A 25990-nucleotide genomic window follows, 5' to 3' on the forward strand; every position below is an offset into this window, starting at 1 on the left:
AGGAGGTTTACCGCGTGAGGCTAAAAGGCAAAGAACAAAAATGCTAGGGCGTATCTAGCAGTGAAAGTAGTTAGAACTTCAGGCGTATGTTGGATTTATGTTCGTTTAAACGTGTTTTTATTTTACGTTCTGTTTTGCCAACATACAACTTCCCACAGGGACATTTTAAGGCGTAGATTAAGTTCATGGAGTCGCATGTAGCATCAACTTGTAGTTTAATAGCATGACCTTTCATTGGGTGTTGGATAGTGTTACCCTTGATGACACTGTTGCAGTGGTTGCAATTTAGGCAAGGTTGAGTTCCTCGATGGTGTTGGGTTGCTGGGGTTGGTTTAGAAAGAATCTCTTTAATGTTCTTGCTTCTAGTATGAGCAAATAGGGGAGGTTTTTCAAAAATGCCCCGAAAGTCGGGTTCCATCTGTAAGATGGGCCAGTGCTTCAGTATGATTTTCTTATAGATGGAACTGGCTGTCAAAAATTTGGAGACTAACACCATGCGTTGATCCTTGTCTTTTTGAGTTTTGAGTAAGCTGTCTTGTCTGGAAATTTTTTCCACTCGGGTCTGAGATTCCCGGAGGACATCCTCGGGGTAACCTCGGTTAAGGAAACGTTTATCTGCTTGCATTGCTCTGAACTGCTTTTCACTCATCCTGCATGTACCCCTCGCCTTCTCGCACCGTTCCAACATGGCCGCTCCACTTCCTGACCCTTAGTCCATCGTCAATTTCCATCACTCCTCCCGTCCCTTATCGCAGTTCACTCCTAGCCATTTATAGCTTCCTCTCACACCCACGCCCGACACCGACCTCACAGCCGCTGCAGAGCGGAACTCGCTACGCCTTGACATGAAGTAAGTTCTAACTACTTTCACTGCTAGACACGCCCTAGCATTTTTGTTCTTTGCCTTTTAGCCTCACGCGGTAAATCTCCTTCACGTACCCTCCCTTCACGATATTTTCCGTGCACCATTTAGACTATTCGTTTCCAACTTGCATTTCCCCACCCATAGACACTAGTAACTCCCCAGCTTCACGCTGATCTTTCACTTATCCCTCACCCACTTTTCTGTTTCTTCCTCCACAGCACTCCGTGACAAAGGGCATTCCCGCCCGAAATGCATTGGAGAAAGTTCATATGTCAATCCAATGGAATAACGTTGCTTCAATTGATATGTCGTTAATATCAGTTTAAAAACATTTGATGAATAATATTGAATAAACCTACATAACTTCATTGACTTTATGAATCATGTCATTGATCACACGAGGAGTGCCTCATTAGGGGATGTATCTGCAGTTCCTGCGTACACTACTTATTCTATGATAATTGGTGTTTGGACGGAAAACACCACCCTTGAGAGCACCCAGAACTATGCGAAAAACTTTCAAAAGTTCAATTAACTAGAGCTGTGCACCACCCAACCCCTTTTTCTCTCCAAGGAAGGCCCTCATCCATCAAGGTCACCCTCAGTATTTGCAGGCTTGCTGTCCACCGGAGCCTGAGCGCATGCAAGAGAATCTCCAAAGTGGAGTCCACCAACGCTCCAGATGCACCGCTATTTGAAGTGTGTAAATAGACTCCAACACCGCGAGACCAGGCCGGTCTGAACTTCATCGCTGAGGCAGATCAAACCTTCCTGACCGTGTGGTCCGGAGCTCCAGCACCGCCCGGCAGATGGCCTGAAGAGACTCACTGGAGCTGTGTATTGTTGTTTGTTTTCTTCATAGGTTGGACTTTTGTTTGTTTCTTTTTTTCATTAAAATTTGGGAGGGATGTAGTGTCCTGAGGGACACGTTCTAGCGTTCAGCTTTTCCTGCTGTACCACTCTGAACACCCACCCATCACAGGCGTCACCAGTCAGGTGACCCTGATAATAAAAGGGGGCGGGTGCACGTGCCCTGGCCAGTTCGGGTACCCTACCACCTGGTGTCCGTGTCAGTCATTAGTAGCATGTGGGCCCAGGGCCCACAACCCTAGACAGGCCGCCACCACCAGTCACCGCCCGAGGTGCAAGAAGTGGGCAAGATTCACCTTCACAAAGGTTGGAGGTACACATGTGGGGTGCCTCCTTTCAGCAGAGGAACCCACTTATCAGAAAATCAGTTGCTTGGATTCTTAAAGGCTTTGGACACGACAAGGCTAGGAGGGCTAAGCACAGTGCAAAGTTGGAAATTAAGCAAAGTCTTCGTGCAAAGACAGAGATGAAAGGTGTGGAGCACGACGGCCTGGCACCTTACCTAGTCTCGGACTCTGCTCTTCTCAACACAGAGCCGAACACAGGTAAATGGTTGGTCTCAACGACAAAGAACTCGTTTAGGAGGTGGAATCCTTCGCTTACTGTTTGTGCTTAAATGATTGTGATCAGATCAATGTGCCTGTATTTGTGACACGAAGCTCTCATAATACTTCACCAATCAAAGACATTCTTCTCCAACAATGATGGCCGCTCTGTTCGCCTGACAGTCGGTGATTGGTGAGATGACCCGCAGGTCGACATGTCCGGCTCGCTGACGGACATCTGTGTGGACCTCTGCCCTCTCCTGGGGCTGCCACCCCTCCAGCCAACTCGGGTCAACGGCAGTGCTAGGAAATGCCTTGTCTGCTACTCAGATTCCCCTGCGGGTGTGAAATATTGCCTCCGGCGGGGGAGGGGAGGGGGGGGGGGCGGGGGGGAGGGATAGGACCACCGTGGGTAAATATGTCACTCATAAGTCCACCAGACTGTAGACTTTTTTATTTCTCTTTTTTGTGTTGATGACGGTTTTATTAGTCTACTGAATTTATACAACTCTCTTCCTTTGTGAAGGTTTCAGGTAGTTACAGATTGCTTGTGGCATAGTGTGATACTTTGTGTGGTACTGTGTGATACTGCTTGCTTGTGGTAGAGTGTGATACTGGTTGTGGTACAGTGTGACAATGATGTTTGTGGTGTAGTGTGATATAGTTTGTGGCATTGTGTGATACCGTTTGTAGTACAGTCTGATACTGTTTGTGATACTGTGTGAGGCTGTTTGTGGTTTGTGGTACAGTGTGATACTGGTTGTGGTACAGTGTGACAATGATGTGTGTGGTGCAGTGTGATATAGTTTGTGGTACTGTGTGGTACTGTTTGTGGTACAGCGTGATAAGTGCTTGTGAACAGTGTGATTCTGTTTGTATTAGAGTGTGTTACTGTTTGTGTTACCGTGTGATACTGTTTGTGTTACCGTGTGATACTGTTTGTGGTACAGTGTGATGTTTGTGGGATTGTGTGATACTGTTTATGTTACAATATGACATAAAAATGGTGTTAAAAACATGAAGCAAATAATACAATTCTTCCTCCAGAATCTCTTGCTTCAAAGGATGTCTCAGACAGGTCGTGTGATTCGCTATTTATTAAGTGTTCACCGTGTGTACTTGCTCAGTGTGCCCTTCTGCACACAGACAAGCCGGGAGGAGGCCTCCCTCAGCCTCTCGTGTGGTCGCTGCTGGACGGGCGTCCTGGCGGGGGTATCATGTACCGGAAGTGACCCACAGCAAGGGCGTGGATGGACGAGAATAGAACCCGTCACGAGCTGCTGGAAAGGTCATGGGAAGGAAACGGGAGCGGAGAGGATGCGAGAGGGCCGAGCGCCAAGAGGAGGGCGCCGAGGCGCTGAGGCTGAGGAGGCGGACCGCGGCAGGGGCGAGAAGGTGCTTTTAATATATAGTGCGTGTGAGTGACTATACCAGGACCTACAGGACGCATCGGGGCGTCAAACACAGGATTCTCTGTCTAGATATATGGCACATGAAGTTGTAACATATATAGAACACACAACGGGCGGCCGGGAGTTACATTCCTGTAACACGCAGGAGAGTCTCATCTCCCTACAAACACGGCCCTGTCTTAAAGCTTCTGACGTCAGAGCTTGCCTGTGAGCAGAAGACACCACCGTCGCCTGTGAGTGCAGGTGGCTGGTGACGTCACGCTGTCCTGCCACGCACAGCTGACGCACACATCAGTCTTTTAGAAACGTGGGGGGTCATTCACGAACTTAACTGGTTTATTTATTTATTTTATTTACACTCTTGAGTAAGTTTACAGCTTTGAGTAAGTTTAATACTTTTCAGTGCTCACAGTCTGCATTTTGTAGTAATTTTAGGGCCTGATCCACAAAGGTAAAAGTACACTTTTGTGTAAGTTTACGTATTTTTTGGAATTCACAAACTACGAGTTTATAGTATGTTTTTGACTGCGTAGACTCTGCAGTCGGAACAGATAACTGCACATAAAAAGAGAGGGCCCGATTCACAGAACTAATTTAAGACAAAATACTAAACTTACTACTTTTGGTATTCACAGAAGTTAGGATTTTGTCTTAAGTTTGTCTTAAGACAGACTTAAGACAGACTTAAGTTAGGATTTTGTCTTAAGTCTGTCTTAAGTCTGTCTTAAGACAAACTTAAGACAGAATCCTAACTTCTGTGAATACCAAAATGGTAGTAAGTTTAGGATTTTGTCTTAAGTTAGTTCTGTGAATCGGGCCCTGAGACCCGTCCTATCGTTTTATGTGCGGAGTCCTGCACCCTGACTACGGAGTCCCGCAGTTGAAAACTTACTATTAACTCATGGACTGTGGATACCAAAAAAAAGTCAACTAAAACAGTGGTGTAAGTTTACCTTTATGAATCAGGACCTGAGGGTACGTTAATTAAAAAAATAGTGTGACGCGCAACAGCAGCCAAAGCTGTTGTCCTGGGGTAGAGAGCATCGCAGAAACCATACCTACTAAGATATAGTGCTACTGCTATCTTCTCAGCGCTGTCGGGTAAACATCCTGCCTAGCACCGTGCACAACACTTTTCACCGCAGCCCAGAGGTGTGTGCGATGTCAAGCATGGGATTGTATTAGAAGGGCACCTTTCCAGTACAGAATCCTACACTTAGGCAGGCTATCTTTAAAACATTTCACCAATTGGACGTGTGCTGTACAGTGCAGCAGGCAGTGGCGGCCTTAGGCACGTGCAAGCTGTGCACCTGCACAGGGCCACCAAACCCCAGGGGCCACCACGCCAATATATATCCTTAATATAATAATCCTCTGAGGATGGATACATTTTTGCGTGGTGGCCCCTGGCATGGATTTGGCGGCCTCCGGCTCTGTTCCACTTCCAAACACCCTGACCCCCCCCCCTCGTCACTGGCCTCTGCGCTCTGCCCTGCCCAGACCCCCTCTTCCGGGGCCCCCTACCTACGCTCCACGCCCAGGGCCGCCATGAGCCTAGAGCCGCTCCTGCAGCAGATATGCAATGTGCGAAAGGTTAGCAGAAATGAAAACATTTTACCTACTTAGCACTAGGGGAGAGTGTAACTTGTGTAATTTGCTGTAGTGTAATTACACAAATTTATTGCAAAATTAAGTGGAATTAAGAGGAGAGCTGAGAGCATAACCCAGCCCCTCCAAATAAGGCGACTCACAGGGTGTCTTTCCTCTGACTTGTGCCCCGAGGCATCGGTTTTCATTTATTTACCTTGGGAGACTTGAATGACATTTCAGAGTTTTCATTATATTTCAGGTTTTTTTTCAACATATTCACCTAACTCCTACACTGAGTACAGCTTTTGGCTGTGCTCAGCCAAGGGTTGCCACAGAACCTGTTAGTAACTTCCTTATATTATTGTAGGCCAGTCAGACCCCAAATTTACACCTTACTCTTCACTAAAATGATTATTCGTTGACACACAAGCAGACATTATCAAAGAAGGAAACATTTGGTAAAACATATCATGACTCCATCAAACAAATGGAGATCCAAGGCATCCGTCAAAGAGGGGAAACAACCATTACAACACAGTCATCACAACGCACTACCTTTACAACGCAGTCATTACAACGTGACTGCATTTACATTGCATGCTATTACAATGCAGGCATTACAACGCATGTCCCTACATGCATGCCATACCATTACAGCGCATTATATGGTAAGTAATGGAGTTTTTTTAGTTTTAGGGTGGGTATGGGTTTTTGGGGTACATGGGTACAGTAATTTTTACCCCTACACGATCCAACACTTACCCTACTGTTGCAGTCACTGGAGTGGGAATAGTAATTTTACCCCTACATTATCCAAAACTTATCCCACTGTTACCCCAAAAGTATTATGCGTTGTAATGGTATGCGTTGTAATGGTATGCGTTGTAATGGAATGCGTTGTAAAGGTAGTTTCTAAAACTGCTTTGTAATGGCATGTATTGTAAAATCATGTTTTGCAAAGGTAGCTGCGATGTAAAACCCGCGTTGTAAAGGCATGCGTTGTAATTGTTTGCTTTGTAACGTCATACATTCATCTAAGAGACATAAAAGAATCTAGAATCCAACCAGGCATAATCAGAAAGAAATCTTCTGAAAAACCCTCCTAGGTATCATCAATCGAAGACAAATTATGGAATCTAAAACCCAACTGGAGGCCATCCAACAATGGTGACAGTAGAGAAACTAAAGCCCAACGGATATCATCAAAGAAGGGACATTTTTTAATCTAAACCAAATCTGATATCATCAAAGGGAGAATCTGAATTCTAGAAAAGCAAATTCTGAAATCATAATCCCTACCTGACATCATTAAAGACAGGGATACCCTAAAATCTAAAATCTAACCAGAAACCATCAAACAAGGGACCATTCTGGAATAAAAGCCCATGCAAATATCATTCATCAAACAGAGGGACATTGAGGAGTCTGAGATCCAATTAGACATCCGTAACTAAGGGGCATTCTGGGGCAAAAATCCCAGCAAAACATCATGGGCCCGATTCACTGAACTAACTTAAGACAAAATCCTAAACTTACTACTTTTGGTATTCACAGAAGTTAGGATTTTGTCTAAAGTTTGTCTTAAGACAGACTTAAGACAGACTTAAGACAAACTTAAGACAGACTTAAGAAAGACTTAAAACAAACTTAAGACAAAATCCTAACTTCTGTGAATACCAAAAGTAGTAAGTTTAGGATTTTGTCTTAAGTTAGTTCTGTGAATCGGGCCCCTTGAAAGAAAGTCCCTTCTTTGAATCTAAAACTAATCAGACCTCCTGGAAAAAGGGACACTCTGGGATTCTTCTTTGTAATTCTTCACATGCAGCATTGAGTGAAAGAGACCTCTTTTAGTGCAGATGGAGCGCGCCATCTCTTACCGTTCTCTGATTGCCACCAGGCCTTCTTGCGTTGCGGCGCAAAGGTGGTGATGACATTTTCGATGCGATGGCTGATGGGGTTGTAAAGTGGGTCGTATGGTCTTCTTGAGTCGCACACAAAGCACTTCTTGTCTTCCTAGAATGGAAGGAGAGACCAACAAAAAATGAAATACCCAAATATAGATGGTGTCATGTCACCCACTTCCCAACCATGACTCTTTGTCTTAGAAATGGACCGATGAAGGTTCAGGAGGCTTTGTGCACAGGATGGTACAGAGTGGAATGTCAGCCATGAGGCTCTAGGCAAAAAGAATTTCAAAACATTTCAAAACTGTTGTTTATTCACACTGGGTAAATTTACTGTCATATGGCAAAGTCTGGGATCATGGGAACTGGCTATGTTCTGCATCTCATTAGTTATTAATTATGGGTGTTGTGGGGTTGTTTTTGCATTTGTCACCCCGAGTGGGATGGGTATGCTCAGACGTGAGTCCCATGCTCGCCACACCACTGGAGTCAAGCTATCCTGGCTGAAGACGGCTGATAGCCAGAAACCGCTCCTAGGATGCTTGATTCCAGTCCAGGAAAGACATGGCTTAGCAGTTCGGGCTGGGCTGTTCCCATGAGGCACAGGGTCAAGGCTGATTTACATATGGCCATGTCTGAACTGGGGTGGTGTGGAGTGCAAAAAAACGATGAGTTTAGGCCCAGATCTCTGTACTGGGGTGAATGTATGACATTGTTCTGCATTCTGTCCATCAACTGTTGTTTTTGTTGTGGGGTAGAACCGCAGTTACTTAACTTATTCTATTTATTTATTTGAAAGGTTTTATATAGCGCTGGCTAGACCCGGGGGTATCAGAGCGCTTTACATGTGCAAAAAACAAGATTGCAGGAGTTGCTCAAAAAGCACAGTATGAAACAATAAACAAAAACAAATGTTCCATTGCGGTCTAATAAACAGAGTCATAGCAAGAGCCGACACATTCACATACATTTTTAGATAGGATGGGGGAGATAGAAGTGGGGATGGAGTGAAGTAGAGGAGGATAGGGTCGTCAGAGGTATGATTTAAGGACCCCAGTATTTGCAGAGGAGGTGCAGTGTTAGGTTTGCATGATGGACTAGTTATAAGAAAAAGGGAAAGGTTCAAAATGACATGTTGAAATGGAGGTAGTTCAGTAATGTAGGTAGTACTGAATACAACTAGGGAGTGTAATGAAATGGGCAAAATAAAGTGTGTGGTGTTGCAATGCAGGAGGTATTACAGAGCAGGGGTGACATAAAGTGGATGGAATAACAGGAGTGTAATAGAACAGCAGGGTATTAAGAAGCATGGATGGAATTATATGATTAGTGAGCCAGCGATAGCAAGGAATACATATAAGAACAAGTATTATGAAAAGGTGGTGCAATTCAACAAGTATTACTATAAAGCATCAACTATATTAAAGTGGGAGCTATCATAACAATGGTGATACTCGACATCTTTGGAGTCACTTTTAACTGGGTGTGCGATTACCCGCACCTTCCCATAGAGATTCTTTCCACACATGGTCTAAATATCACAACTATGAAGATGTCCACCCTAAAATGGATTATGATTGGGTCCTAAAAGCTTTCAATCAATAACCCATGGTACAAAACCCCAACGTTAGCCCACCCCGATACTGAGCAGTCCTAAATCTCCAAAATCCCAGAAAAGTCTAGTAAGGCAAGTTTCAAGGGGGAAACATCGTTTACAACGCAGTGTTTACACCGCACAACCTTTACCACGCTGCCATTACAACGTAAGTCATTACTACGACTTGCACTGGATGGCGCTCTTGGTTAAGAAATAGTGTGATTTTCTATTCCAACACCTTCCCGACTGTTACGTGGGCTGGAGTTGGAATAGAAAATTATATTAATCCTCGATCCAGCGCCCTCCAACACAATTCGTTGTAATGACTTGCGTTGTAAAAACCGCAATGTAAAATACTGCGATCAAAATGATCGTGTTGTACTGTCATACATCCGGTTCAAGGCAGGAGCATGTTGACCAAACCAATCTTCTGAAGATCCACCAATCAGGCATCAGATCAGTGAAAAGAACAGAGACCATCTGCGCAAGCATCCGCAATGGGTGAATTTGGGTGGATTAGCACAAATGGTCCTTTATTTTAGTCACCTTACAATACTTTGGACATCAACAAACTCATAAACAGATTCCAAGAAGGATAGGAGTTTTTGATCCAGCTCTTATCTCATCAAAGGATTGTTCACTGTGTCCTGTGCATCCTGTGGGTTGCTTCAAAGTATGGATCAAGGCACTAGAAGAACATTGTGACTGAAATCACTCACTCCCCAAGAATTGAAGACAATTGATACAGGTTGTGTGCCCTGAATAGACCAAGCCCGTGGTCTAGGATGACATATGACAAAGTTTCTCCCTCTCACCTCTGTTGGTCAATATTGACTTAAGCCAATGGACCAAACTATTCAAACAGTCCCTGCTTCAATTTGAGATGTACATCAAAGCTAGCCAAATTCATCTTCATCTGGAACACACATTGGGCATTCCCAAAGTGTCATGACCATATTTACATCTGGATGAATTGGATTTTCTATGCCTAAATGGTACCCTGACGGAGATATTGGTACTGAGAGAGCAACTGCCAAGGAGACAGTCCCAGCGCCAACACAAACAGACCAAACCTGTCTATAATTATAAAACCAGACTGCAGTTCTGCTCCTAAATAAATGACGTGGTCATCGATATGAATTTTAATCTCATACTGGTCAGTGCAATGCTACCATTTCTTTAAATGAACTAGTGAGCTGAACTGATGAACGGATGAGAGCCCTCTAAAGATGTGCTTGGAGTCCACCAACATTCCCAATAAACTCACAGAATTAAACAAAGAAACCAAAATCAAGCAGCCAATCTTAGCCTGATTCTGAGAAAATGTGATTCGGAAAGGGTGCTACTTCACTGTCTCAAATCTCAGCCAGGAACACAACTCAAGGTTCTCTGCACGGTGCACAAAGTCCACCGAAGCATGGGACCAGGTCACTTGCAAACACCAGCCCCCCACAAAATGTATCCAGAGATCTCTGCTTGGTAACCGTTCTCTCTATGTACCAATCGCAATATAGGCGGCATAAGCATGGCGGCATGCCCCTTGAGGCTCAAGGACAAAGTCTCTTTCATCCTCTACATCTTAGCCCGAAGGCAGCATCCAACCACACGCAGTCCAGAAAACTCCTGAAAACTCACTTGATCAGAAAAGCTATTGAACCTGTTCCCCATCTTAAGGGAGTGAAATGGGCACCCCCTGAGGCCATCAGCTGATGGAGCAAAGAAGACTGGCAAGTCCAAGCTGAACCACACAGCAGTGGCAACCGCATAGCTAAGGATAACCCTATGGGCTGCCTCCATTGAGGCTGAAATGCAAACCTACACATATATGTGTTGGTTTATATGAGTATATATTTATATATATTATTACATATTAGTAGAATTTGTTGTGATTTACTTTATTTTAAATGTATATTTTAAAATATTTAACATTTACTACTTTAAACTCAATTTATATTTAAAAAATTGATATCTTTGTGTGTTTTTAGAGGAGAACGACCTTTACAACGCAGTCGTTACACCGTGATACCAGAACAACACGGTCATCACAACGCAAGTCGTTACAACAACTTGCGCTGGATGGCTCTCTACACTAAGGAATATTATGATTTACAATTCCAACACCTTCCCTACTGTTCCACACGCTGGAGTTGGAATAGTAAATCATATTATTCCTAAGTCCAGCGCCTCTAGCGCAGGTCGTTGTAACGACTTGCGTTGTAATGACTGCAATGTAAACTACCGCGGTGTGAATGTATGCGATGTAACGTCATACATTTGTTTTTGGACGATATTATTGTCAACAATATTGTTTTCCCGCTATTTTGGTCCTTACCATTATATTGTGGTAAATTATATTTTTGTTTTACAGTGAAATGTAAGGACTACAAAAGACTAAAAAATAAAAAAATACATAAAGGAGTCGGATAAAGAAAACAGGCATCCAACGAAACAGAGTTTTAATGAAGCAAAGCATAATGTTAGAGTGCAATATAAGAAGTGCCCCATTAAATCCGAGTTGTACTAGAGAGGAAGTAGGTACATTAATGTTGATGCATTCTTCAGTTTGTGTAAATTAAAGCAGGGTGATGCAAAGCAAACTAGAGCTAAAGCCGTGGAGATGAAATAAAGTCACAGCGAGTGGGTACGGTGTCTGAAAAGCAGGAATTCTGATATATGCAGTGTACAATAAAGAAAGACCGGACATCAGGGAATAAATAACACTTACTATAGCAGAATGAAGCAAAATAAAGGTATAGTACTGCAAGGCATAATAACTCTGGGATGTAGGGTGTAGTACACTTAAATTACAATGAAACACGAATATCTGCAATTATTACACAAAACAAATTTTAGTTCGACTTCATTTCATCCCTGAGTTTATAACCATCTTTGTTAATTATAGTTGCAGTGACACAGCGAGGAAGGAAGCGAGAGCAGGTCACACAGGTGGCGCTATTAATGAAGGCGCTGTCACCAGAGGTGCTTGTTAAAGGAGGTGTTCTTGACAAAGAAGGAAGTACAGTCAAGCAGCTGGTTTCTGGCTCCTAGTAGAGAGGGACTGGATTGGCCAGGATCAGACAGTTCATTCAATGGATTCAGCCAGCATCAGAAGGTTGGCTGCACAGTCGGCAACCTAAGCCCCAGCTCAATCTAACCCTCCCCAACTACACCATCCAAAACTACCCCAACACAGCAAAATTAAACTCTAAATTAACCTGTTGCGTGCTTATGACGAGCTCAGCTCGTCATGAGGCACGGTCGCGATTTGCTCATGACGAGCTGAGCTCGTCGTGACCGTTGCGCCGCGCCCACGCGGGGATAAATCCCCTGCTGTGCTGGGCGTTCCATTGGAACAGGCGTGGTCATGACGAGCTCAGCTCGTCATGAGTACAGCGCCATCGTGCTGCATGACGAGCCGAGCTCGTCAAGAGCACCGCGGCGCTGTGCGTGCCCCCCTGCCCCCGGCACAGTAGGGGAATTATCCCCGCAGGGGAGGGGTTAACCACATTCCACCAAATGAGAACTAACACTGCCAAGGAGACCAGCCAATGAGACCCTAAAGACAATCAAATCTGGGTCACCCTTTGACCCAGCCCCTCTAGATATTTTAAGGAAAGGAGGAAACACCATACTGCTCAAACTAACAGACCTCCTCAATCAGTCTCTAGACAACGGCACGGTACTCCGGCATGGAAACATGTGGTGGTTAAATGCCACCTAAAAATAAAACACTGCCTAACCTCTACGGGTGGAGAACTACTGCCCCATTTCACTCCTTCCCAGGTAAGCAAAATCCTTGAAAAGCAGGTGAACAAACACCTCTCCACCTTCCTGGAAAAATATGCGTTCCTGCACCCAACTCAAACAGGGCACAACTGCACCGAAGCTGCCCTCCTAGTGGCAACAGAAGAGTTAAGGGCCATTTTCGACCACAGCGGCTCAGCAGCAATGATTTTACTCGATCTGAGTGTGGCCTTTGGCATGGTATCACGATCTCTATCCAAAGAGCAAAAGAGGCTAGAATACGTGGATTCGCATCAAATGGCTAACCAACTTTCTAGACCAAAGAAGCTTCCAAGTGCAGGAAAACTCCTTCGTCTCTGCAACTTTTATATTAAAGTGCGGAGTACCCCAGGGATCGTCGTTGAGTCCCAATCTTTGTGTCCGCCCACTGGCAGAAATTGTCCAAAGCTACGGCTTTGCTATGGTCTTTTACGCACATGACACACAACATGTCATCTCTCTATTCACCAACATCAAGAACACCTCCCATCAGCTCAGTGCATGCCTCCATCATGTTCCTAACTGGATGTCGGATTGCTGTTTAAAACTGAACGGAGACAAGACAGAGGTCATGGTCATGGGAGACAAGCTTTCCGTCTGGAATGAACTTAACTGGCCGGACAACTTAGGGCCCCTCCCCACACCCACCCCAGTAGTTAGGGAGTCCGGGCTCGAGAGCTAGTGACCAGCAGCTTTGGACTTCTTGGTACCCTGAGAAAAAATACTAAGCTGACTTCCGGCTCCTTCATGTAGAGTGGAAGTTCAGGGTCTAATCAATTCATGCCAGGACTATTGTAACTCCCTGTACTTAGGTGGTCCCAAATACGTAACCAATCATCTGCAAGTACTGCAGAATGCAGCGGCACGCAAACTTTCCAATATCCCCAAGCAAACATCAGCAGCCCCCGCATCGACAGCACTTCACTGGCTTCCAAAACAAAGGGGAATTCAATTCAAATCTCTCTGTTTAGTCCATCATGCCATACACAAACAGGCCCCATCTCATCCAACACCCTATGCGCCAAAAGCCAACCTACGATCGGTGGGTCACAAACTACTTCTGGTCGCCACGGTCAAGAAAACAAAAAGTGATGGAAGCTCCGTCGCATTTCTAGCCTCCAACTGTGGAATGTGTTCCGCGTCCACACCGAGCTGGACAGATCTGAAGTCATTTTCCGGAAACAACTGAAAACCCATCTATTCTAATATCAAGCAGGCACTCTACATCTCAGAGTGGAGGTTTACCAGCACCGGGAGGCCCGTTGGGTCGCCATACGCTATGTGAATCCCAAGAATAGAATAGACGAGAACATCTCTATCTTATAGCATGAGGGCACCGCTGGCCAGGAACCACTCACCTGCAGATGGCTCACGATGCAGTATGGCCGTGATCTCCTTAGGCCACAGGTGGACGATACCTTGAGTTTATCCGCTCGGCCAACCAGCAGGTCACCTGTGGCCGGGTAGCAGCTCCCCTGGGCACAGCCATGCAGCTGTGGGAAATCCTGGCTCAGGGTGCCAACCACCAGGGCTGAGGAGAAAAAAGTAATATGTTGTTGAGAGCACACACTCAACCCAAGAGGCAACAGTTCACCCATTTCTAGGAACACATTGACCCCACACAGTTCTAGGTACTGTTCAACAGTAGTATTCATCAGTACTAGCTGATACACTGATTCGACACGGAAGCCAACCAATCACCCAGTACTGGGGATAAACCAACTCCACACAGAAGCTAGAATCCAAACAATCACACGGTAGTGGGGCTACACCAACTTCACACAGAAGTCAACCATTTATCCAGTACTGCACACAAACCAACAACATACAGAAGCCAGAAGTCAAACATTCACCCAGAATTGGAACACACTAGCTCCACCCAGAAGTCAACCACTCTCTCTATATTGTGGATAAACCTCCTTTTCCCACAAGCCACTCATTCATCCAATAATGGGAATACATTGACTCCACATAGACGCCAACTATCCATCCAATACTGGGAATATACAAACCCCACACAGATGCCAACCACTCACCCAATACTGGGCATATGCCACCTCCACCCAGAATTCAACCATTCACTCAGTACCCAGGATAAATCAAATCTACCTAGAAGCCAGTTCCACCCAGAATCAACCATTCACCAAGTACTAGTGACAAACCAGCTCCAGCCAGAAAACAACTCCACCCTGAAACAAACCACTCACTCAGTAGTGTGGATAAACGAACTTTACCTGAAACAAGGTGCTTTAAGCACCAGCTCCATGTTCCATTAACTTTCCATCCATACCAGATCTAAAATACAGCTCGATCGGGCATGATTTTGGAGAAAGTCTTGTTTGGACTGGCCTTTGGGCCAATCGGGCTATTCCAGAAAGGGATAGTCTGGCAGGTCAGTGTGTGGGCCTTTTGTTGACAGTTTGTGATTCTGTTTTATGATCTGGTGAGCTGGTATTTTTACATTGGATTTCCCTCATATTACCACATATAACCACGTATTTAACAATCTGATTCACTTATGTGGGCTAGTTTTATTTTGGTGTCCGTGACCACTTTCTGTCCCAGTTTGACCCTGGACAAAGTGTCTTTGACAAACTGCTATAGAGTGTTGAATATATTAAATGGCCTATCTCCATGAGCCAGGCCATAAAAATAATTTGGGCCAGCATTATGAGATGTCCTTGTGGCTAGTGCTTATAAATTATTAATGTAGCGCTTGCCTGTGAGACCATTTACTTAGTTTCTTGGTGTTGATTCAGACGTCTCCACAGATTTGAAAATATCCTAGTGAGAAATGTAAACTACTGAAAACTACGGCTAAATCTGTTGCCTCGAAATAATGAATTTTGATTAGAGTTCAATGCTGAATCCTAAAAAATTTTCTCCAACATACCATTTGTTTACCTCTTATTTAAATACTTAATTTCAATAATCAATTATAATTTTAAATGAGGAACTTACATAATTGAATTAATATGCAACCCGGTCAATTAATAAGCAATTAATTAACTTACTGAATATGTGTATTAAATAATGCATTTCAACAGACAGAATTGTGTTTTGATTATTAATTCAAATCTAATCATCAGGGGAAGCCTAGATGCTCCCCCATTTTGCATCTCCAACACTTCTTCACCCAGGTCCACTGGAATTTTTTGATTCTGTGGCTACTGCATTTTCATCCTGATTATAGATTATACCCCCTTTACCACATAATCCATCATCTGTAGCGCATTTTTAATCTTTATATACGTCCCCTGGTAGAAATTGTGCAAACGTATGGGTTTGCGCTTGTCTCGTATGCAGACGACACTGAGATGGTCGTCTCGCTCTCTATACTATAGACATTAAGAACACCTCACAGCAGCTAGATGCTTGTCTCAAGCTTGTTACTAGCTGGATGTCGGACAGTCATCTAAAACTGAACGGAGACAAAACAGAGGTGCTGGTGGTAGGAAACAACCCCTCACTTTGGAATGAACTAAGCTGGCCGAATGAGCTAGGGTTGCTCCCGGCACCTGCTCCATCATTGAAGAGTTTAGGTTTCTGGATCGAAGAAAGGCTCACTATGGAAATCCAGGTGAAAAAGTTGGCAAGTTCTTGAGCTGGCTTTCTATCAACTTGTGCAGAATAGTAGTTCAGGGCCTCATCTACTTGCGCCTGGACTAATGGAACTCCCTTTACTTCGGCAGCCCCAAATAAGTTACCAACCGACTGCAGATGATACAGAATGCAGCAGCACGGATGCCAATCAGGATCCACAAACGCACCTCGGCTGACCCTGCTCCGGCCGCTCTTCACTGGCTACCAGTCCAAGAAAGAATACAGTTCAAGTCCCCCTGCCTGGTCCATCGAGCTGGGCACAGAAAAGGACCCCAGTAAATTCAACTTCTAATCTCTCCCTACGTCCCCAAACACGGCCATCGTTCCGAGGGTCAATACTTTCTTCCCGTTCCTACGATTAGGAGGCAGAAGCTTCTTTAGATTTCTAGCTCCTAAACTCTGGAATGAGCTCCCTTCCCACACCAGACAAAAGAAATCAGAAACCTCCTTGAGGAAACCACTGAAAGCCCATCTATTCTAGTGACTCATAGATATCTCTGTCCAGAGCGACGGTCTTTACCAGCGCCTGTTGGGTAGCCATGCGCTATACCCTGGAAAATAGAAAATAGAAATGGTTTGCAGATTGCAATAAAAAACCTATGTAGGATATTAATTTATAGCACAGCACAAAAACCAACGTTGCTGGCTTTGCTGTGCTAGGAGAGATAAAGGCAGTGCCGCATCTGCTAAACATGGCTTTGCGGCTCTCTTTCAGGGTGCGTAGCGCCATGCAGACTTTGCAGCATAATTCAAAGTCACGTTTTTAGGTCGAGCATCCGAGACCTCTTGTATATACTTTAGTATATAGTCAACAATTAATTCTCCCTTTTGAGATACTTCATCAAACACACATTCATATACAAATATCCGCAATAGTCATATACACATCAACACCTCATCAAAGGAACACACTAACTCAGGATGTCAAGGCACTTATATGATTAGTTAATACAAAACCCCACCATATTTTGATAAAACCATACAAATAGGAATGTTACGAAGTACATTCAATATACCATAAAAAACATAATATATTGCGCTTTTATAAATTATAAAAATTCCAACAACCTCCTGGAAAGGAATATGATAAGACACTCAAATGTGTAATTAGATTGTTAATATGCAATAATAGACAGCACACCACATAGGGATAAATTATCTGTCTTTGTTTGTTTCTGTCTTTGACAAATTTAACTGAAATAATATTTTTTTCAAATCTTGCATTTTCAGTGATATGACCACCGAAGTCCCTGATTTTATATTTAAAACAGAGCTTTGGACCATGCAGTTTGGTGCTTACTTTACCTCCATGTTAAAGAACAGTAGATGTTTCAGCACCCGGGCTAATGCGCTGCATAGCTAAATACATATAAGGTCCCAAAGGTGAGCCCGACTGCATTGCAAATGCTTGTTATTTACAGCACAGGCAGCTAATGTGTGTGAAGACTAGCAATGGGTTTGCACTGCAAGGGTGCATTACCATCACAGAAGACTGTGCTTAGACAAATTTAGACAAACTTTAAAACTTGAAACGTTAGGAGAAATAAAAACATTTTTCATTGGTAGCGCCTGCCTCAGGCGGGTGTTACTTTGTGGTGCAAAGACCAACCTATGCTTGTAAGTAGATAGGGCTTTGAGTCAAAAATCATGGGTTATAACATGGAAATGCCCATTTACCATCTCACACAGAAGAAAGGGGGAGAAGGTTTTCTACTCCACTACCCCAACCCTCCAATAATGACCTTAACACACTAAGAGGGGTAGAGAGGAAAAGGACCTAGACAAGGCATGCAGGGGCACACACAGTGTTTGTAAAAGTTGCCCTCACTCACACACAAAATTGTGTGTGACATGCTTCATCATCGGGTATGCTTACAATACACCCTGGCCTGCATACCTTGTCTAAGTTCTTTTCCTCTCTAACCCTCTTAGTGTGTTAATACCCATTTACCACCCATGGAATGCCCACTTGACACAAAGTAACACAAAGTAGTGCAAAGCACTATTAGCATAACTTGTAAGGCAACCTTCCAGAACATTATAACAATTGTGCTGGAAAGTAAATACATAATCAACATTTTGCTCCAGTTTGTGTCACTTTTCTGACTTTGCACTGGTTCAAAGTGTTGATAAATCTGCACAATGAACAAAAGCACACAGCAGCTGACCAGGGTTTCGCACATCAACTTTGTCCGTTTCAGAGATATTTAGTGGTGCGGCTACTCTCACCATCCGCTGCCGAGGATGTATATCTGAGCAATAGTATATAAGAGTAGAGAGGCGCACACAATGAAGTCAGTGATACAAGAGAGTCCATGAAATGCGTAGATCTTCTGTTCTTATTTTAAATATATTCTTTATTTTCACATACAACGGCACAGCCAACGCGTTTCATTCCAATTCGTGCCTTGGGAATTTCATCAGGGCATATACTAGATAATCAAGTCCGTGTGAGGATTCTGGATGAGGTTCCTCTTAGGAAGCTGATGTGGAAGAATGATCACAGTAGATCACAGTGTATTCCTGAAAAGTACTTGACACTCAATTCCAAGTGGAATGGTGGTTCGAGTCCCCCGAATTGGCTGGGGACTCGAATGCGTCCAACATTCCACGAGGAGGAGCGGCGGAGAACGGAGACCATATCACAGGTACTGTGGCGTACTAACGCGAATATCACCCCCATCCAAGCTGGTTATCTTCCCGAGCACACTGACCCCCCCTCCGCCTTGGAGCCCCCCTAAGGGGTCCGGAATCAATATACTTCTTGACTCTTCATAGTGACATTTTCCAGCCAATCCGGGGGACTCGAACCACCATTCCACTTGGAATTGAGTGTCAAGTACTTTTCAGGAATACACTGTGATCTACTGTGATCATTCTTCCACATCAGCTTCCTAAGAGGAACCTCATCCAGAATCCTCACACGGACTTGATTATCTAGTATATGCCCTGATGAAATTCCCAAGGCACGAATGGGAATGAAACGCGTTTGCTGTGCTGTTGTATGTGAAAATAAAGAATATATTTAAAATAAGAACAGAAGATCTACGCATTTCATGGACTCTCTTGTATCACTGACTTCATTGTGTGCGCCTCTCTACTCTTATATAGTGTTGATAAATCTGCCTTTAGGTTTCAAGGTCAAATGGGTAAAAAGTTACCAAGCAAGTCGCACGCAACGTGATGCGCGGTTGCAGACCCTCTGCAAGTGTTAAACTGTCACATTTCAGGCGCTGATTGCTGAATCCAGTTGTTAAACTGGAACTGATTGAGTGGCGCATTTTCTTACCCAGCATCAATGTGCATGAGAGTGTATAATATGCTTTCTTGTCTGATGACATTTTATCAAATAGGATAATAGTGTAGCTGTGTTTGTAAAAACGGCTGCTACATAGAATTTATTACAAATAATGGGGCATATTACCAAGGGCCTTATAGCCGCTTTAGCAGGAATTTTACCCGCTAAAGCGGCGATAATTTTATCGCCCTATTACCTAGCTGTCGATAACACCAGTTAGCGACAGCTAGTAGGAGATAGCGACCATATTGGGCCCCGCTTTGCAAGTCAGCAATATTTATCACTAATGACATGCAAAGTGGGCGTGCCAAGATGTTAGCGACTGGAAACAGTCGCTAACATCACTATCTCCTATTACCTACTTTTGGAAATATTCGCGCTAAGCGCAAATATCTCCAAAAGCTAACGCCTGCCCAGAGCAGTTCTTAGCCATGTTGTCCAATGGTAGGTGGATAACATGGCTAAGAGCATTAGCTCGGTAATGCATGAATATCGCTGACTTTTCAGCGATATTCATGCATTTCGGCCGATTTTTATCGCTTTTGAGATAAACCTTGATAATAGCAAGGTTTATCTGCGATAAAAATCGGCGGAGCTCAGCGATAATAATATTGCCGCTAAGCCAACATAGCGATAACTATCGCTAGTTGTTGGTAATATGTCTCAATATTTTTAAGAAACGGTCCTATTTATGACAGAAATTATAAATGTTACTAGCAATTACTTGACGAAAATAAAACAAATAACAGGAGAAAAAAATCCCCAGCAAAGCAACGCTAGCTTTCAGAAGCTCCTTGGAACAGTGAGAGATATGACTTTTCAACTCTTTATTTCACTGACTGTTCCTTGATGACACAATCAAAACTGCTGATTTGACACTTCTGACTCCTGCACGGGTAAACATAAGTAACCCGAAGAATACTTGACTCTTTGACAGTACAAATATTGAGATAAACAGAGAATATGCTCTAAGTTTTCTTCATCACTTACACAGCCCTTGGTTATTGATCTATAAATCACGACAATGTGAACATTTTTGTGATGGTGAATAAAATAATATGGAACTCTAGAACTGCTTTTACGAACCTTTGCGGACAAGTGACAATCAATTTGATGTTTCATTTTGAAAGCCTGTTTTAGTTTATTCACTGTGTCTTTTAGATTTAAGTGCACACAGATCAGCAATATAAGAAGATAGCTTGGATTGCGATTTCAGCAAAGTCTAATGTGTGTTTGTGAGGTAATGGGGTGTATTATATGGCGTGTATTGCAACCTCACCATGTACACTTATCAACCCCTTTAAGTCTCTTGGGTTTCGTCCGTCAACCCCCCACCTCAATCCTGGGTGTCTGTGGCACTGAGCAGCAAGGTTTACATAGAGGAACCAGTGTTAAGCATTTAAACAGCACCAAAACAAATTAAGAAGAAATCGACGCAACACTCAAGAAATGAAAGGGATACCCCAGAGGGTTCTGGAGATATAGGCCTAACAAGCAACAGTAAATAAAAGCGATTTCACTAAACCGAAAATAAGCCTTGGCAAAGCCAACGAACGGGACACTTAGAAACTTTTTCAAAGAAAAGTTAGGTAAGTACCAATGCGGTTGGTTTGCAGTACTTTGGGTGACCAACTCTAGCAGGGAGCTAATCAGGGGACCAGCAAGGACCTCTAGATCAGTTACCTTTACAGGAGAAGCAGTCCTTCAACAGTTCCAGGCACTTTATCTGTGTTACAATGGATTCATATAGAGTGGTCTTGATGCGAGGGATGAAGGATGCTGAAGATGCTCTGGATGCTGTGGATGTGACGCGGTCGATGGGTCTTCTTGCAATGGATTCCTTTAGAGTGGTCCTGATGCAAGGGATGAAGGATGCTGAAGATGCTCTGGATGCGACACGGTCGATGGGTCTTCTTGCAATGCATTCATATAGAGTGGTCCTGATGCGAGGGATGAAGGATGCTGAAGATGCTCTGGATGCTGTGGATGTGACGCGGTCGATGGGTCTTCTTGCAATGGATTCATATAGAGTGGTCCTGATGCAAGGGATGAAGAATGCTGAAGATGCTCTGGATGCTGTGGATGTGACACAGTCGATGGGTCTTCTTGCAATGGATTCCTATAGAGTGGTCCTGATGCAAGGGATGAAGGATGCTGAAGATGCTCTGGATGCTGTGGACGCGACGCGGCCGATAGGTCTTCTTGCAATGGATTCATATAGAGTGGTCCTGATGCAAGGGATGAAGAATGCTGAAGTTGCTCTAAGGATACTGCGGACGCGATGTGGTTGATGACGGTCTTCATGCAGGGATACCTTTGTCCACAAAGATGTGAGGGTGTCCTGGTTGCTGGGTCGACATCCCACAAGGTCCTCTCTGGTCTGTCCGAATTCCAGTTGCCACTGTCCAGTCGCCCATGGTCGTGGTCACAGCCCAATCCTTCCTAGGTCAATAACTCGCCTTCTGAGGGTCCAAACAACTCTCTGACAGCACTTCTGGGCTCAGCAAACTCTGGTTGAACTTTGCACGTTGGCTCTTGGTCCTCGTTGCAGCAAGGCAGTGGTGATAGCAGCTTGAAGACTTTGGGCTTCCAACGTGCCCCAGCAGGCTTCTTCAGCTTTTGGGTCTCCATGCTGCGAACAGGAGTCCAGGCATGTTGGCCCTTGAAGTTCTCTTGGCTTGACAGGGCTCTGGAGTCGACTTGTTCTTGAGCAGGACATGGCAGGCACAGTACCTTTCTGCGCAAACCACCAGGTGCAACAGGTGTAGCTTCTCTTTGCTGGTCCCTCTGTGCAGTAAAGAAGTCCTTCTTCTGTCCTTTTTCCGAGTCGGATGAAATCTGAGGTCTGGCTGCCAGGTGTGCCCCTCATAGGCTCCGAAAATGCCCTCAGGGCAAGATGCAGTTGGTAGTCAATGGGCTTCCAGACCCCCCTTCCCCCACCTAGTGACTACTTCCTGTGGAGTGTGGCATCTGGCAATCCCAGGATGCACCATTTTACCTACTCCCAAAATGTCTAGACCACTCTGTGTGCAGACCTCTCAATCCCACCCCGGGGTGTGGCTACCTCAGGGCTAAATGCCCCTGGGCAAAACGGTTTGCAACTAGTTTTCCCTCTCTGCTCCTCGTGCCAGCCTGTCTGTCTACCTTACCAATGAGGCAGCCCTCCCCCTGTGTCCCACCTCTGCTCTTCAAAGGCAGCTTTGGCTTTGAAGCCTTCCTTTTGGGGGTAAAATCTAAGTGGCTTCCTGCAGGAGGGGGGGGGGTGACACCTCCCTGGCTCTGCAATCCTTCATTGTTCTCTTTCCTGAGAGTTGTTGGCATGTCTAGGAGGCAGAAAGCTGTCTCGTGGTGCAGGTGTTCTATGATCCGCTGCCCCCCGTGAGGTAGTGGACCCCCCTGCTTTGCGCAAGCGCACGCATGCGCACATTGTGGCCCGATGACGTGCCGATGACGTGCCATCACGCCCACCATCTTTCCATGTACCCCCTAACATTTGCCATTTGCGCATGCTCTGTTAAGACATGGCTCGTGTCTCGGGCAGAAAGCGCCCGCGGAGTCCTTGTGCCGACCGCGTTCATAAGGTTGGAGTCGCCAGCCCTGTATTTTAACTCCAATTATAAAACGATTACTGTCCCTGACGAGGCGCTTTAGGCGGGGCAGCGCTGCTCTGGAGGCAATAAACAATGAACTGGCCTTGGGTTCCCGGAGCAGCACTGCCCCGCCTAAAGCGCTTCGTCAGGGACGGTAAGCGTTTTATAATTGGAGTTAAAATAAAGGGGTGGCCAGTGTTTAATATATGCTCTTACAATACGTTTTATAACTGCACTTACAATACAACACTCAGCCTCGTACACCGCCTCGGGCTGCTGGCGGCTCGAGGCTGTGAACGCGGTCGGCACAAGGACCCCGCGGGCGCTCTCTGCCCCTTTGTCTCTCAATATGTCTAAATCTGCACCCCGTGACGTAGGGGGGGGCAGCCACTCATGGGGATACAATGATTCTCAGAACACAGGCACCATGTGCGACCAGGAAGGCACAGGAGTTTTAAAGGCAACAAAGTGGCAGCTTCGCTAAAGCTGCACAAAGCAACAAGTTACATTACTTTCGACTTGAGATACAAGTTGGGCTTAATGTAATGAATTATTTGATACCTTGGAGGGCCCACTTTGGTTGCACCGTTCCAGATTTGGCACAGCTGAGGGATCAGTGTGTAACCCTGCACGTGCCAATTGGGCGACCAAGTCTTTCCACAGTAAAATGATTGTTTTGTGTGTTTTATTGTCAGGATATGTAAAGTGCATGTCTTGCCTGTGTCATATGTTGCACCTTGCCTTTAAGGCTCAATAGGCCTGCCAGAGGGGTGACTTACACACATGTCCAGGGGAAGTCGAAGCTTTACCATTGATTTAAATGGAAAAGTCGGGCAGCAACGCACCACAGCCCTACCAGTCTGCAGTGGCAGACTGGGGGACTTGCTTTACTTGGGGGACCTCCAGGGTGGCACAACCAGTGCTGCAAGCATGGGGTCCCCCACTAACTTACATACCATACCCTGTGTACCAGGGTACCATTCACTAGGAACTTAAAGGTAAGTTAGCCCTTTGCAATAGGATCAGGACACTGGCAGTGAGGTCTGTTTAGCAGTTTGAAAAAACAGCAGCTTCAGTCGAAAAACTTAGGGGTGACCATACAAAAAGAGGCATTTCCTTACAGTGTTAAAATGACAAAATGCAGAAATATCACAGCCACAGACTGTGGCCCATATTGTCACATAATTTGCAATTTTCTGCTACTTAATGTTGTCAGCTATGTTACATTTTTGGGTCTTCCATTGTTGCATAATTCCAGGCACCCTGCCTTTCGCGCTCTAGCTTTTTCTCAAGAGCATTATGATACATCCTTTTTAGGTCTCACCTACAGACAGGTATGAGCTCCCTGTCATCAAAGATCTATTGTTAACAATACCAATACTTACAGTGGGATTTGGTTCTCCTGCTAGCTACACCACAAGAGAGATGTGAGCTGTCTATCTCTGACTGTACTGTGGGATATGAGGAGTCTCTTTCGGGGGGCGTGGCTTAGCGCCCGATGTGGATGGCGGCATCGGCGTGAGTGCTCCGCTCCCGCTGAGGGGCACAAGCGGTTCGCGACTTCCTCCGAACTCGCTGACAGCGGGCTTCTATATCGGAAGACGGCGGGCATGATGTGAGTTCTTCATGTGGCTTCTTGAGGCTCTCCTATGACGTTTTTTTGCTGCTGCATCTCCGGTCGCGGCTCCATCATAGTTGCAGCCGCTATTTTGTGCCTCTGAAGTGTCAGTGTTGTTTCTCCGTCGTGTGCAGCTTCCTGTGACAGCCTCTCTGATGCTTGCAGCTCTGCTCCTCATGTGTGGTGGGCCATATTTCCTCTGTTATTGACTCGATATGCCTACTAACTGCGGCTGCTTTTCCTCGCTCTTTAAGAATGCTGCCTTCATTCTCTACAGCTTCCCAGTTGTGGCGGCCACTTTGTGAATATTGATATCTTTTTTCTGGATACACCACTTACGGTTGCTGTTTTTACTAATCTCCCTCACTGCGTAAAAGACTATTTTTCTTTATCTTCTGGTACATTGTTCTTGTCCAGCTGTTCTGCAGTTTACGGAGACCCTAAGTATTTGTTATTTGAATGTCCTTCTCCTTGACGGCTATCTTACATGGGCAAACTCACGCCGAACGGTGTCAACAAATCTTCGCAGCGTGTCTTCATTTAAAATTCCAAGGTATTTTTGGCCTTTGCCTAAATAGAAGCTTCCCAAGCATCTTCCGTCCACATAGCACAGTCCTCCTTGGAGCAATCTGCGCAGACCGTAGGGAAAGGCACCACCAAAAGGCTGAAAAAGGGCCCTCCTTCTCCATCTAACCCTGCCTCAGCCATTTCCATGGAACTGTTGTTGGAGGAGATAAGAGCACTTCGTCCTTTTATGGAAGAAACCAACGCCAAATTACAGGTTTTGACCGATAATGGTCTCAAATGGATGCGAGAGTCACGTCTGTGGAGTGCAGCGTCTCTTCTCTTCAGGAGTCATCGACCAAAGTCTCCCACATACACTCACAGGTTGCATCTCTTCAAAAGCAGGTGGAGGATCTTGAAAATCGAAATAGGCGCAACAATTTACGCATTTACGGCCTGGTGGAGGGCTGCGAGGGGAATGACCTCATTGCTTTTTTCAAATCTTTTCTTCCCACCCTCTTGCACTTGCCGGAAGGCACTATGCTTAACATACAACGGGCCCACAGACTTGGCCGGGCTCCCTCTCCTACCTCCACTTCTTTGAAACTGAGAGGCGTCATCATGTATTTTCTAGAATACACCGACCTATTAAAGGTTCTTTCAGCAGCCAGAGCCTCTCCTCGTCTGACTTGGTCAGGATCCTCCCTGTTCTTCGCGCAAGATTATGCAAAAACCACGGCTAATCGACGTAAGGCCTTCCTGGATATGAGACCTGCTCTTCGTTCCATTGGTGCCAGATACGGTCTCTTCC

General features: G+C 45.0%; 1 protein-coding gene across 2 annotated transcripts in view; it reads right to left on the bottom strand.

The window, feature by feature from the left end:
- Positions 1 to 25990, bottom strand: part of LOC147693099 (laminin subunit beta-2-like) — a 251162-nt gene that overhangs the window by 141993 nt on the left and 83179 nt on the right. For both annotated transcript variants that reach the window (XM_086939355.1, XM_086939354.1), the window contains exons 3-4: positions 13925 to 14097; positions 7160 to 7295 (exon numbers count right to left, since the gene is read on the bottom strand). In XM_086939355.1, the coding sequence (XP_086795481.1) occupies positions 7160 to 7295; positions 13925 to 14097 (309 nt within the window). The remainder of the gene's footprint in view (positions 1 to 7159; positions 7296 to 13924; positions 14098 to 25990) is intronic.

This window comes from Lissotriton vulgaris, chromosome 9, assembly GCF_964263255.1.
Source record: "Lissotriton vulgaris chromosome 9, aLisVul1.2, whole genome shotgun sequence".
NCBI classification, from domain to species: Eukaryota; Metazoa; Chordata; class Amphibia; order Caudata; family Salamandridae; genus Lissotriton; species Lissotriton vulgaris.